The sequence below is a fragment of the Mesocricetus auratus genome, unplaced genomic scaffold, assembly GCF_017639785.1.
Source record: "Mesocricetus auratus isolate SY011 unplaced genomic scaffold, BCM_Maur_2.0 Super-Scaffold_6730, whole genome shotgun sequence".
Taxonomy (NCBI): Eukaryota; Metazoa; Chordata; class Mammalia; order Rodentia; family Cricetidae; genus Mesocricetus; species Mesocricetus auratus.
Genome location: NW_024429184.1, coordinates 69,556,213 through 69,571,785, shown reverse-complemented (window position 1 = coordinate 69,571,785; position 15,573 = coordinate 69,556,213). Strand labels below are relative to the sequence as shown.

Sequence of the window (15,573 nt, the reverse complement as noted above, 5' to 3'; positions counted from 1 at the left end):
CCAGGCCTTGAGTTTCTCTATTATTGATAATAGCATCAGAGAACTTAATTAATTTACTTAAACACCACCCCATCCTGTATGTTTTTTAAAGAAGTGTTTTCAGTGTCCTTTGTAAGCTTTGGCACCCTCCTTCTTAAGGAAGAGAGAAAATCTCACTGGATGCAGCACTACTAAGCATCTGCAATCCCAATATATAGCTACAGTGAGTTGGGCAGAGACAGGAGAATCCCAGAAGCTCACAGGCATGGGGAGACCAACATACCTAGCAGTGAAGAAGGCAACTGGTCTCCACTAGGTGGATGAGGGGACCCACACTGAGATTGTCACCAATCACCTGGCTTACTGTGGTATGCATCCCCTCATACAAACATGCACACTGCAGGCATGCATGTACAACACACATGAGTGCATACACACACACACGCACACACATACACATACACACAGACAAACACACACACACACATTGTCTTGCCCCTTGTGCTGCCTAGTTTTATGCCAACTCAACACAAGCTAGAGTAATTGCAGAAGAAGACGCATTAGTTGAGAAAATGCCTCTATAAGATAGGGCTCTAGGCAAACATTAGGGCATTTTCTTAATTAGTGATAGATATGGGAGGGCCCAGCCCATTGCGGGTGGTGCCATCCTGGGCTGGTGGTCCTGGGTTCTATGAGAAAGCAGGCTGAGTCAGTCAGATGAGTAAGGCAGTGAGCAGCAGTCTTCCCTGACCTCTATGTCAGCTCCTGCCTCCACAACTCTGGCTATGTAAGACAACTAAACCCTTTCCTCTCTGTTGGGGGAAGTCCTATGTATTTGTCAATAAGGTACTGTTGAGCCTATAGGAATCTAGATAGGTGGGGCTAGGAGTCCAGGAGGATTCTGGGAAGGAGAAACACAAGAGAGTTCGAGATGTAACGCCATTGGGTTAGGAAGCCTGGAACTATTCTCCAGTAAGAAACATACTTAGATTAACAATTATGGGGTAATTACTTAAGTCAGAGCTAGCTAGTAAGAAACAAGCAAGGCCAACAGCTTCATAATTCATATAGCCTCCTGTGTGTTTATTTGGGACTGATACGGCTCTAGAACCAGGCTGGCGGGAAAGCGGCTCTGGAACCAGGCTGGCAGAACGGCTCCTTCTCAAGGAAAAAGCTTCTCTTAACATAATGATGATCAGGAGTGGGATTGAATTTCCATGTAGAATGACATAAGCTTTAAAGGAATTTGAGAAACAGAAGAACAGAAAGAAGCACAGATTTTGGTAGCAGCATTTTTCTCAGGTGTGCTCTGTTTTGCTAGCCACAAGCCCAGATTCACGTGGCTCGCTTACTGGAGTCTTCCTGACTCGGCATAAAAAGAAAAAAAAAAACAGCCAGCAAGGTTCTTTTAAGAGACTCTGCTGGAAGTGGCAGCATTTGCTGGATGTCAGCATGGACTGAGGCGGTAAGCTGGAATCACACTTACGCCCGCCATCTTGAAAGGTCAGTTTAAAACAGCTGCGGTTTTACAGATAAGACACGTGGCCAGGAAAACGTAAAGATTTACAGTAAAGTCAGACTTGGATGAACAAAACCTCTAAAGGTTTACAGTGTGTTTAAAAATATACGTGAGATTAAGAGAGAAAATGAAACGGCAAAGTGGTATATAAATACAAAAGCCGGCATTGTGGTGGCACACACCGGTAGGATTTACTCCAGAGGCAGAGGCAGGCAGGTTTCCAAAGAGAAACCCTGTCTCAGAGAAAAATAAATAAAAGTGAAAGAAATTGAGTAGTAATAATAATAGATTAATAAATAAGCCACGTAAAGATGGAAAATACACAGAGAGTCTGGATACTGCACGCTATTATGTTTTTCAGTTTTTTCATTGCTAAGGAAGGAACAGCTACTGAAGTACACTTGATTATAAATGCTGCTGAATTAATTCAACTTCTATCTTTTGAAAATGCCTTGACCTCAAAATTTAAGTATAAGGATATGTTACTCGGAAAAGGAGTTTTAATTTATGTTTCCACAGAACATAAAAAGCTGAGGATTTCTTCCAGGCTTCTGTGGTTTGACGAACCAAGACCCCCGGAAGCAGTGGACCAGATGTTCCAACAATTGAGACAGCTAAGATGATGGAGCTTTATAGACCCCGAAAATACGGACTTATACAGGTTTCTGAGTTTTGTCATGATCCCCATGGTATGAACAGCGCCCCCTTCCAGCAGGAAGCAGTTTGGAATGAGCGACGTCCTAATTCCCATCTTGTTTATAAATCTTTGTTTTCATTTAAATGGGGTTGTTTATAATTGGCTAATGATCACAGCCAATCTTTTTTAATGGTAAAAAGGGGAATTATGGTATGGGTATTGTTTTTCATTTATTGAGACAAAATCAAGGTCAATTTTGTGATGCTTATATTTCTCCTCTTGATTAAGTATTGTGCTTATACTGATCTTTTAAAACGTAATGCATAATTGAATACAGACTATAGATAGTTACTTTTAATAGTCAGAACTTATAGTTAGGTTAGTTAGGTTTTCTAGATATACAGAAATATATTTGAGATAGATAGTCTTCAAACCTTTCAAAGACCTTCAGAAAATGGCATTTAAAATGGTTTAGGGTTTTTCTTGACAATGAGAAATGTCTGCTCCTGGCAGCACCAATTACGTCTGAGAGAAAAATGGGCATCGAAGAAACTCGTTATGGAGTTTGCTTTCAACATGGCAAGATTAGGCATTTGGGCAAGAAACTGTTCTTGCCTAGACTGACGGTTGCTGTATAAACTGGACATGCAGGACCCACAGGAAAGTGACTGCTAAACTCAGTCTTACAGGGTTCCTGCTTCATGGAAGAGTCTATGAGACTTTCTGCAGGACAGAAAAATGACTAACAGACTGCTGATGCAGATGGACAGTTTGAAATTTCCTGCTTTGCTGAGAAATCTTCTGGATACATTGTGGCCTATGGGCTGAAGATGGATGCCCCAACGCTACAGAGGAACTTCTGGTGACTGTCCAGGCAGTAAGATACCTTTGTCATTCCTAGTGTTTATATATTATCCTTCTGTGGTCTTTGATGGAGTTGAAGACAGATAGTTATAATTATAGTTTTCCTTAGTTATGATAAAAGATAAGCTACATATAGGACTTTGGACTCACAAGGATGGGATGGATGACATTTTCTTTAAATCTTGCTAAAATATTGTAACTATGTTCTTACTTGATAACTGTTCTGTTATATATAATTTGACGGTGTTAAAGTTAAGACCTTTCTTTTTGTTTAAACAGAAAAGAGGAGATGTTGGGGGAAGTCCTGTGTATTTGTCAATAAAGTACTATTGAGCCTATAGGAATCTAGATAGGTGGGGCTAGGAGTCCAGGAGGATTCTGGGAAGGAGAAACACAAGAGAGTCAACATGTAACGCCATGGGGGTAGGAAGCCTGGAACTATTCTCCAGTAAGAAACATACTTAGATTAACAATTATGGGGTAATTACTTAAGTCAGAGCTAGCTAGTAAGAAACAAGCAAGGCCAACAGCTTCATAATTCATATAGCCTCCTGTGTGTTTATTTGGGACTGATATGGCTCTAGAACCAGGCTGGCGGGAAAGCGGCTCTGGAACCAGGTTGGCGGAACGGCTCCTTCCCAAGGAAAAAGCTTCTCTTAACACCTCTCCAAGTTGCTTTTGGTCATGGTGTTTCATCACATCGATAGTATTCTTAACACTGCTTTTACAAAAAAGAGTGTGGGACATATGATGGGTAGCCTCAAGCAACGAAGTGACTTTTTCTCATTAGCACACAGGTTACCAAATGCTTTCTCCTGAGCTCGCATCTGAGCTGCTTTCTCATCTGGGACTGCTGCTGTCACAGGGGATATTTGGGAACCTCCCTGCTGGAATTCTCTTCATAGTCTGAGGACACTATTTTACATATCCTCACACAGCTCTTTCGTCTTTTGATGGTGAGTAAAAATTTTGGAACTAGCTAGCTAAAAGTGAGTTGAAGCCAAAGCTGTGGGTTCTATCTTGGTGATGTCTGGAGAAAAGAATGAGGTGTGAAAATAATGTAACAAGATTGATTTTTTAGAATGCTTCATAAACTTTTCCTGATTGCAGGTCTACCCAGGAGTTTCAAAAAAAAACCCTCTCTTGAACCCTGGGAGCAATAAAAAAATGAGTTCTGGCCTCCCAAGGTGACTTCTTTGAATGCAACACTCATTTGGGGAATATAAATTGTGGTCTATGTGGTGATATGAAACTCCTTCCATTGCTTTAAAGTTCTGTATTGCTTTCAACATAGTGATTTAGACTCATGTCTAGGAATTTCTTAGTCTATGGAAAAACATATTTCCTTAAGCTGTATTTAATAGCCCAATTCAATATGACATTCCGTAGCAAACAAAGCTCCCCTCTTTTCATGGTCTTCTTCAGAGGATTCAAGAAGTCTACATAGATAAATGGATTTTTGTTAATGTTTATAGCATTTTCATCTTTGTAATGGGATGGAGCTACAAAGAAAACATTTAATTAAACATTTAAAAATAAATTGAAATAATAAGTTAAAATTAATAAAAATTATAATTGTAACCTTTGGAGTTTCTTTATAAAGAGGTAACTTTGAAATTGTGATCCAGCTAACTTTTCAGCCACTACTCCTAAGCATAATGAATTATTTCTATTTACTAAGAATTTCATTTGCTCAATATCCTAAACTGGGCAGATGATTTTTAAATTAAAAAATGTATTTTAGTGCAATAAGAGCACTTAACACAGCAGCTACTCTTTTTACATACACATTTTCTTAAAGTGGCTAAAAAGTTATCAGCCATTATAGACATAGCTAATTCATTTTGCTAGCTGGAACTTTATGCCTGTGGGATAGCAATCACTCTTTTGACCCAGAAACTAGCAACCACATTTTTAGTTCTTAAGCCTATGAGCATGACTATATTTGTGGAGTCATGAAAGACTTGGTTCCTTACATCACCAACTCACTTCACTTAGCATAATGACTTCAACAGTAACATTAACGTATATAGATTAAGTTGGTTGAAAAGGTCCTGTGATCTTCTCTGCTCAATATTAGAGTGAGCTAAACCTTACAATGCCCATGTAGCTTCCTGAGGACAAGCTGATAGGAAATGGTTAAGTTGAAATTGGAACTCAGGCTCCTTTGCTATTAGTGGCTGCTGACTTATCTGCTCCCCACCCAAGTTTTGCCAGATCAAAAATGGTGCCCTCTATTAAGTCCTCTAAAGCAGTTCCTTTAATGACACATAGAAACACAGATGAAGGTACCCCAGAGCCCCGTCTAACTGCTTCATCACAACCTTCGCTCTCATTTTTTAAGAAAAAGAGATTGTTATTTCTAACACTTTGTGGCTTTGACAATCACCCCCGACCTGGTCCTCTCCTTTAAAATGCTCCCTTACTCTTTTGCAGTCAAAGCCTAGCACTCTTCCCTGTGTCCTGTGGGGGCTCGAACAACCTCAAGTATTTGTGCATCGAGTGTCATAAATGTAAATCCTCTTTTCTCTATTATTATCTTTAACCTCAGGCCTTACAGTATTTCTCCAATTGTGGGGCTTTCCCTGCACCGCTTGCACATCGAACTCAAAGTGAAACCTCAGTAATTGTAGTGTGCTTGGGCAGTAGAAAGAGGCAGGCTTTAGGTTCTCTCACTGTGCTGTGTGCCTAGGTTAAACACCACCCACTTGGAGCACTGTGATGCTGTGTGGGGTGTATTCTAGCATTGGGCAGGTCTGCATTCCTCAGGCCGCTGGTCAGACTCTGATAGTGGTGGCACCGTTTTGAGAGGGGACAGCCATCCAGATGCCAGACTTGGTTGAATCAAGGCAACCTCACACTTAATAATAGATAAGAGCTGGCAGCTGGCATAGCATTTTCTTAGAAAAATGGAAGAGATGTAGGTTCTAAGAAACAAGCCTAGAAGGTCTAGAATAAGATGCTGCTATGAGTCCTCAATGTCAATACCACCCTGTTCTCAAGGTAGGGAAGACATTTGATTTCTGCTTGGGAGCGAGACTCAACCCTATAGAGCCTATGCTAAGTGGTTATGAATTCAACAGGATTCTATGAAAAAGTACCTAACAGGAGGAATGGGTTATGGGGGCCAGTCACTCAGCTGCAAAGGGCCTTTCTACTTAAGCTGTTATTGGGGGAAGGTTCCAAGGATGCATCAGGAATGTCATTTTGAAGGACAGAGGTGAGAATAGTCACTTAGTATCCTTGGGAATCTTTCTTTGGGTTAGTTTTCAATTTCACTCAAGCCTGGGGCCATATTAAGGAGCACATGGATACATTCCATGTCTACAAGAAACCAAAGACTAAGAAGTTCCATGGCCAGAACTCAGGCACAGTGGTATTTCTACTTTTATTATGTTCTGTTAGAAGCAGCTAAATTTAGAGAATTGCTTCAAGTCTTCTGAGTATCAAGAGACATTCCACAGGGACCTCCTTGTCTGTGTTTGTCTTTCAGCATCTCCAGTTAGCCTGACATGGAGCGGTGTCCTATAGGCCCAAGTGGAACACAGTGTGGCCTGGAGTGGAAGCAGTGTGCAGTAGCAGATTTAATTATGGTCACATGTGGAGGAGAGAGATCTGTCAGCTCAGAATGCAAGAGAAATGGACACAATGAATAGAAAATAAGTAGGCTAAGTGTGGTGAGAAAGGAAGAGGCTGGCAAGGTCCCAGGAAAGCAAATGTGAGGCTAACGTGGTGATTCATGGATGGATGCATGGAATGACCTTTGGGGAGAGAGAGAGAGAGAGAGAGAGAGAGAGAGAGAGAGAGAGAGAGAGAGAGAGAGAGAGAGAGAGAGAGAGAGAGAGAGAGAGAGAGAACGTGTGCCTGTAACTTCAGGATGGTGGGGACTTGAAGGGTGCAGGAGAGTGGTGTGTTTAGGTCCTTGAGTAACGCAGCCCAGCCAGAGAAAGACAAGCACCAAACAGAAGCAATGCTGCCATGATACTGGCTACCTGCTGGCTGTTTTTCTCTCCAGTGGAACGCTGGTAATTAAGCCTATTCCAAGGATTAAGGGAGCACTTTCTCAGAAAAAGAGAGCTTTTAAATTTCAGTTCCCTACCAAGGCTCATACAGTCACCTCCCTTTGCATGGAGAATTAATCCCCGCTCCTTTTCCAGTCTTTATGGCATCCATGCACAGTCCCTCTAGTTGCTCAGGTGCAACCACACTGCCTCCCCTGAACTGCTGTCTTCCATTCCCTGTGAGCATTTTGTTTTGGCTCTGTGAGGTCTAGTCCTCTGTGGACCCACAACTCCAATGGCACATCTTCCAAGAGGCCTCTGAAATCAGTTGCATCAAGCTTTTGGTAGGTGTCCTTCCATGACTAAAGCATGTCTTTTACAGGAAGAGTCCAAGTTGCTTGTTATCTACTGTCACGGGGCTACTTCCGCATTCTCAAGAAAATTTGCCAACATATCCATGTATTAGTGAACAGTAACAAAAACGATAGAGCCTGGCTGACATACAGTGGATTCTTGGAATTATAGTAACCTGTTTGTTGCTTTAAATTTATAACATGGTACAAGATTATAACATGGAAAAACAGATGTTTCCATTTGAGTGGCCCTTGTTTGCCTCACCATAAATAAAGTGGAAAACCACTAGATTTGTATACATGGTACCACGTGCTCTGGGAAGTAGGCTGTGGATTTCCTGCAGTTGTGGAGAAGGCTATCCAGCAAATACTTGCTAACACATAGCATTTCAGCATCCTCTCTCTGACCCATGGAGACCAATTGAGACTTTCTTTCAATTTGTGCACACATCACAGAGAACCATACATAAATAGATATTCAACAGCTCCAACCCAATTCCTACTGCTAAAGAGAAGAAAAATATCCAAGTAAGCGGTAAAAAATGTGCTTGGTTTCTTAAATGTAGAAATGGCAATTTTCAACATTTATACAAATTGCCACATTCTAAGGGCTGCAGCTTGAAGACTGAACAGGAAGCAAAGCTGCAGCTAACAGCAACTCTGGTGGTGCCTGCTTGGAAGTGAAGGCTTAGTCAGTCCTGTGGCACCACTGTGGCAATCCACATGTCATTAGCCAGAGGGCCTTGTATCAGGATTGACATATCCCATGTTGATTCTCTGTCATGCAAAGCACTCCAGCTAAATTCTCTTACATTTGGAGCATATGAATTTGCTAACATTAGTGTGTCTAATGGTGAAATGGCTCCTACATGTGACAGGGGCTTCCTTAAAATCTTCTAAGCATTCTCTGAATTCTGCATGCATACTGAAATTTGAGTTCAGTTGAATATACAAATAAGTTTAAAAAGAGTTAGACAAATTAGGAAATGGGGAACTGGAACGACACAGGAAGACAGAAAAATTAATTTTAAGACACGAACAGTAAGTTTCCCACAGCGCCATCTCTTTGATGCAAAGTAAAGTCTGAAGCAGAACAATACTGTTCTGACGTCTCTCTTGCATCTGTAGTTTCTTTTCTCTTGCCTATGTCATCGTGTGCTTTCACTGATGAAAACCCAATGCATGTACTTTTTAAAGGGTAGTTAGAACAGAAATGGATATTTGTGGATGAAAAAGAAAGCACATCCAATGGACCAAATGCACTGAAGTCCAGAGCCTATGGCCATGATGAACAAAATACTAGTGATCTGAATTTGACAGGCTGCTGTGAGCCCTTCTAGATGGAGCCATGCTGCCTGTCCACATCACCTTCCTGAGAACTCTATGAAGGGAAATTAATTTTTAGTAACATGAAACCAAGCAGAGTCAACTCTCTGGCATGTGTAATCAGCAAAGACTAACAGATAAGATATTCTGAAGCACACAGTAGTTTTTGCTATACTCATTTAAAAACAGAACGATGGGAATTTGTATCCTGGTGCCAATAGAACAAGACTAGAAATTGAAGTGGGTGGCAGCTCCTCAGGAGAGGTCCTTCCAGTGGAAGGAAGGTATGGTTTAGAGTCATGTCATTTCCTGACATAGAATGTGCCATGTTTAACTGCAAAACCAACAATCCACAGGTAGACAGTGTCTATCAAAGGCCAGAAATAGCTGTGGTCTTCAGGGATGAACATATTTCTACAACACAAAGGTTTGTTTAGGATGTGCTTCTTTTTCTAACAAAGAAAATGGTGTAGAAATGCTAACATGATCATTTATGCTTTTAGATAACTATTAGAGTCTGCATGGAGATGACCACAGTCTGTCACAGTGTCACACAATTGCATGTTACCTTGGATACGAGGCTGGCTCTGTATGCTGCTAGTTGCTTCAGGTACTCCTTCTTTGCAGCCTCGGTTTTCTTCTTATAAACCTGCGACAGCAACAGAAAGTCTTAAATTAGACCGAGGATCTGCTTTTGTTTCGAGGATGGACAATACAGAATGGTAATTGTACACACATACAGATAATTATATATATAATATATGTATATAATAACAGCTCCCATAGAGTGTGTTTTCTTCCCGAAACAGGTTTGAAAGAAGAAAAATAGGCTCTGTAAGAAAAGAATTTACAATTGTAAAGTTTTGCATTTTTCAGAGTGGTTTTGAAATGATCCGTGAGCATGGAAATAAATGGCAACATTGAAGAAGGCTTCCCGAGGAGCATCACCCAGGAATTCATATTTATACAGCAGGCAGTAATTCAACAGCATCGTAATATTCTAACATTTGTGTTCCATGCCAACCAAACACAAAACCGAAATGGGATTCAAGAATGATGCAACATATTCAGTATGGAAATCAACAGACAGGTATTGGCAGCTGTGGGCTCATCACAATTTTAAGATTCTTAAAGTTATATTTCCAAGGATTTGGGAGTCAGGAGCAGCAGGCAAGGGTACGGTGGGACTGGAATAGAATAGTGAGTAGCTAGGGACACAACCTGCCATGCCACATGACCTGAGCATCATGTATTTTCCAACGGAAACATGGATGACAGCTGTGGGGACCTCGTAAAAGTTATCCGCAATGAATAGACACCCACAGAGGCTTGAAAACCAAAGTAAAAGCCTTTGGAAATAGAGACCTGAGATGTGACCAGCTCCTGTGTGCCAGAAGTCACTGTGTGCTGCTTTGGGGTACAGAGGGGTTCATTTTCTTCCCTGAGGCTGAGTTTCCAAGGTTCCAAAGTGCTGCGATCTTTTAAAATCAGTCAAAATGAACAAAATGCTCTACTGTGGAAATGGAAATATATCCCTCTGTTATGACTGTTAATCAGACTCAGGTTAATATTGAGAAGTTGTATAGAATATGTTTGGGCAGTTCAATAAAGACTGTGTCTAAAGCCAAACAGCCAGCAGTAGAGGGAAATCTTCATGTTCTAGAGACAGAGGTTTGCTGTATCCTGACTTTGAAATTGAGATGTGAGAAATATTATTTACTCATGAATATTTGAACTCCAGCAGAACCTTTTGCCCAGGTAAACAAATGACTACCCTTGCAGCTGGATTCTAGCAGGACCTATGAAATGAATGCGATTACTCCCCTTTAGGAGGTCTGCATCTTTGACTTTCACATCTACAATTTTATAGAGTAAATACTAATTAAAGAAAAGACACATTAGTCAGTGAAATATTATCATTTGATCATCCTATCATCTTTACTAAATGAGAAATGAAAGAAAATTAGATATTCTCTTGTTCGTAATACAAAAGTTAATATATCCTTTTATTGAAGCACAGGAGTGTCATAGATTTACAGGACTACTGCAAAATTCAAATCCAGAATCTTCTGTGGAAATTCTCATATGCATACAAATGACACTAAAGAATTTGAGCATTATGACCCTACTTGGCCCAGCCACAAAGAGAAACAGAGCACTTCTGATCTTTATCGATTTATTTCTTTTTTTTCCTCCTGCTAGTTTTTACTTAAGTCCATTTCTTCATGACATAATTTATAAATAATGACTCTAAGCACACTCTTTCTTCTTATTACCTTAAAGTGGTTCTGAGGAGCTGGAGTGATAGCTCAGTGGAAAGAGTGCTTGCTTACAAGTATGAGGGCTTGCTTTTGAGTGACAGGATCCATGCAAATCTCTCAGCATGGTTGTGCATGTCTGTGTTCCCAGCATCATGGGTAGGCACAGGGAGATCCTGAGAGCACAGCTTGCTGTCCAGCTGCCCTAGCAGAAATAGCACACGTCTGTTCAAAAGGAGACCTTGTCTCAAGGTAATAAAACAGAGAGATATAGAGGAAGAGACCCAGAGTCCTTTTCTGATTTCTGAATGCATGAATAGGGGCATACATGCCTACACACTCATGTGCATACATGCATCTCATGCACACAGACACACAGACACACACACAGATACTCCTACACACACATAAACACAGACACACACAGACCACATACACATACATACACACACAGGCATACATACATACACACACATACACACATACATACACACACATACGCACATACATACACACATGCAGACACACAGACATACGCAAAGACACACGCAGATGCACATACATACACATATAGATGCACAGACACTCACATGTACACACACACACACACACACACCATGGTTTTGAGAGTTATTTCCTCCCATACACATAGATATCTTAGAAAAATTTGAAGAAAATAATTAGTAAAAAAAGTCTTTGACACTTTTAAGTGTCCTAAATAATTACATCTCGATTTGAATTAATATGCTATGCTGTGCCTACTTAGTATTCATTTAGCTTTTAGAGAGATTATAATATATGTAGGTCTCTAGCCTTGCCCCAAATATTGTTTCCTAAGCAGCACAGGGTAATATGGCATGATTCTAGCATTTCCTCTTTCTTTCATTTGGTTTTTATTTGGAACCACAACAGTGTAAGCATGAGGTTTATCCTTCGTGGGGCTGCTGGCAGCTAATATCACAAAGTGTTAACAATCCCGCAGTGTGTTTATTAACAACTTGGACAGAGAGGTGCATAACTCCCGCACTTCAGACTGAACATACGGCCTGGTTCCACCCAGGATCGATGCTGTTAGGGGATACCTGACTAGCATTCAGAGATCCCTGTTTCACAAATGGCTCCCCATTGGCTATTGATGATTGGCTATGTTGGGATCATTGTGTAAGTGCCTAAACACCACTTTAGGGCAGTGTAAACTCATCACTTCACATTATGTGAATTGATGGGTCCACATGCTCCAAATAGCTGCAGATGTACAGGGGGAGAACTCAAAGGGGGCTCATTTCGGGAAGTATATTTCTGTAATTGTGTTTAAAGGAGGGTAGCCCAGATCAGAGTGGAAGTCTGAGGTTGTCTACCCAGTGATAATTAGACCTTCCACCTTTGAGAACTGCCTAATAGCTCAATACTACATGCTGTGCGTGCCTCTCTGATGTTTCTCTTTAAAATTGGGCTAGGATGCTATTCGAATCCTGTGTCAATGGAAATGTCCAAAGACCTCAAACCCAAGAGAATGATACTTACATGTGAGAATTCCACATGTAAAGAAAGTAGGGGAAACTCTTATTCTAGAACATAAATTTCAAGATAACTGCTAAAAAGTTCCTAAAAGATGTTTCAAAACTTCAAGTTATGGATGGAGAACCCCCTTCATTTACAGAAACTAAAGGGGCTGTGGGATTGCATTCAGGTGTGAGCAGTCACTTCAGTGATCAAGTGCACCAGCCTGACCTCCTGACCTGTGAGGATGGAGCTGATTTATGTCAAAGTTAAGTTTGGGAAAAACATAGTTTCTCTTAGGAAAGACAAATATTTTAAAGGTATGTGATTCATACAGTAAATATTAGTGTCCTGCTGAGCTACAAAATGACTTTCAAATGGGCCACAGCTGTTTGAAATGAAGTCCAAAAATGGCCAGAAGTGGATTTAAAAACATAATACATCATTTATCATTTCCTCAATTCATGCAAACACTTTTGAATTCATCTGCCTTAACATAGTTATACGCTGTGGCTTGTTATTCCAAGAAAGCCACCATTTCCTATCTGAGGATTGCATCTCATTGGTTAAACTAAAACACATATAACAGCTAACCAGAAACACACATAGATAGACATCAGATAGCAGTTCTGGAGAAGCAGTTCTGTTCATATGATCCTGCCATCCAGCCAATGCTCTGAATACCACTGAGTCCATGTGTTTTTACAGGCTGATAATCCCTAATTAAAATTGGCAGTCCAATGTCAGTGAATGCGACACACTTAAACAGAAAAAAGCTCTTTCACAAACAATCCACCCCAGTTAATGGAGAAAAGCAAACTCTTATAAATACCAGCTAATTCCCTCTTCCTTCTTCTTTCTGGCTTGGGCTTGTAACCTCTGGTCAGTTTACTTCAATAGTTGTTATAATCATAAAAAGGGAAATATCCTTCTTACTTTGTATTCTATTCAAACCCCATTTCAAAACTGACAAGGTGTTTTCCTTTTTGGATAAGTGCAAATGTCTTTTTTCCCTCACTACCTATTTATTCTATAAATAAATTTATTCTATAAATAAATTTTCTTATTTATAGAAAATGCTTAGCAACAGAATTATGTATGAAAAAGAATTACTTCACAATTCCAGAGACACAACTTCAGAAACTTCATGTGTATTTCCCCTTTCAGGGGTACCATTGTTTAGGTCAATCGGAGAAAATGCATCAGTATTTTATACACAGCTTGGTCCTTAATTATGGTCACCTATTCATCTTGTCTAACTTACTTACATTTTCTTAAGGAAACCCTAACTGGAAAGATTTCACTAGGCAGTGTTCAGAGGATTAAAAACATTACAGGATGTGACAAAAATTTTGCTCTTAATTCCTTTTGAAAACCATCTGATACACCTGAAGGGTCTTGGTCATGTTGGTGCCACCTGTTCCTAGCTAGTAGGGACCAGAAACCAGCAGCTCTGCTTTAGAGATGGCTATGTAATATGCCTGTTTATGTGTTAAATGAAGATGACTAGCTGAATATCATGTTGTTCAATTACTCTTAACCAAAAGACTGGCTCCTATGTGCCTAATGTATTTTGAAGCATGAAAGGTACAGAAAAAAATAGCAATTTACATTATGCTTTGGTTACATGTTTCTTTTGTAGTTGTCACCAGACACTTTCTTTTATGCAACATCTTTAGTTCCTCCAAGAAGAATGTTGCCTTGGTATCATTATCCCTATTTTACAGAACAGGAAACAGGCACATTAAGCAATGAAATATGGCACAATCAGGAGTGAATCAAAGTAAGCCGGTGTCAGTCCTTTGTGTTTGCTAACAGTCTCCCTCTAGTTGTAAAAATACCCTCAGATGCCCCTTGAAATTAGAAATTCTCATGGCAGAAGCCCAGCTCACAGGACAGTACCTGGTACATAATAGGTGCTTAGGAAACATAGTCAGACATCACCAAACAATAGACCAGGATTCTGAGAAATGTGTTAGCAAATGATACTGTTACTATATTGACACAACAGGGTGCACTTACATAAAACAAGATAACTGCAGTGGCATTAGGCTGTATAATTATACAAGACCACTGTTGTCTACGCAGCCCATATCGACAGAAGTAGTATTATGCATTCCATGACAGTATTTAGTGAATAAAAATCCCTGAAATAGGGTTTCACATTAGCATACATGGTAGGGATAAATTACTAAATTAAATCATACATCAATGAAAACAGAGAAGTTGATAGAGATGTAATCTGTACCAAATATATGTGCAAATGAAAGTTTTAACAGACTTGATTTGAATGATATCATATTGGAGTTATCTCCTCACCAAAGCTATGGAAACTTTCAAATGAATTATTATCTCCCACTGTGTATAGTATATAATATCCATGCACCTGTATTGCTCATGTTTATGCCCACAGTACTGTGAAACACTCTCATTAATGTATCAGCATGTATATGTATATATAAATACTTGGTTTTAGAAGTAAAATACACTTAACACTTCAAGTTATAATCTAATTGCTCACTTGAAAATTTTTATGAATATAAATTTTGCTTACCTGCTACAGTCTTTATTTTTTGCTAATTGAAGTTTGCTTTATATAGCATTTGAATATTGTAAGTTTTGAATACTATAATTTTTATTGCTTCTTTCTGATATTATCATATGAGTATAATGTATTTTCATCATATCTATCCCTCTATATCCTCTTCAACTCCTCCTGTGTCCTTCTTGACATCTCTATGTCAAATTCGTGTCCTCTTCCTCTATGAATGTGCGTGTGTTTGTGTGTCTATGTGTGTCTGTGTGTGTCTGTGTGTGTCTGTGTGTGTATTTGTGTGTATGTGTTTATGTGTATGTGTCTGTGTGTGTTTATGTGTGTTTATGAATATATGTGTGTTTTTGTGTGTATATGTGTGTTTGTGTGTATGTGTTTATATGTGTAGGTGTATGTGTGTGTTTGTATGTGTGTTTATATGTCTGTGTGTGTGTTTATATGTGTGTGTCTGTGTGTATATATGTGTGTGTGTGTACATACGTGTTTAAGTGCTGCCCTGTGTGCTTGGGTATGGAGCTGAGGCTTCCGAATGAATAATTGATTTAATTTGCTTTATGCTTAATCTTTTAGAAAGTGGGAAAC

General features: G+C 39.7%; 1 protein-coding gene across 2 annotated transcripts in view; it reads right to left on the bottom strand.

Annotated features, from left to right (window-relative positions):
- Tox (thymocyte selection associated high mobility group box) overlaps positions 1-15,573 on the bottom strand; it is a 297,989-nt gene that overhangs the window by 14,713 nt on the left and 267,703 nt on the right. For both annotated transcript variants that reach the window (XM_040741471.1, XM_040741472.1), the window contains exon 6: positions 9,248-9,328. In XM_040741471.1, coding sequence (XP_040597405.1) covers positions 9,248-9,328 — 81 coding nt within the window. The remainder of the gene's footprint in view (positions 1-9,247; positions 9,329-15,573) is intronic.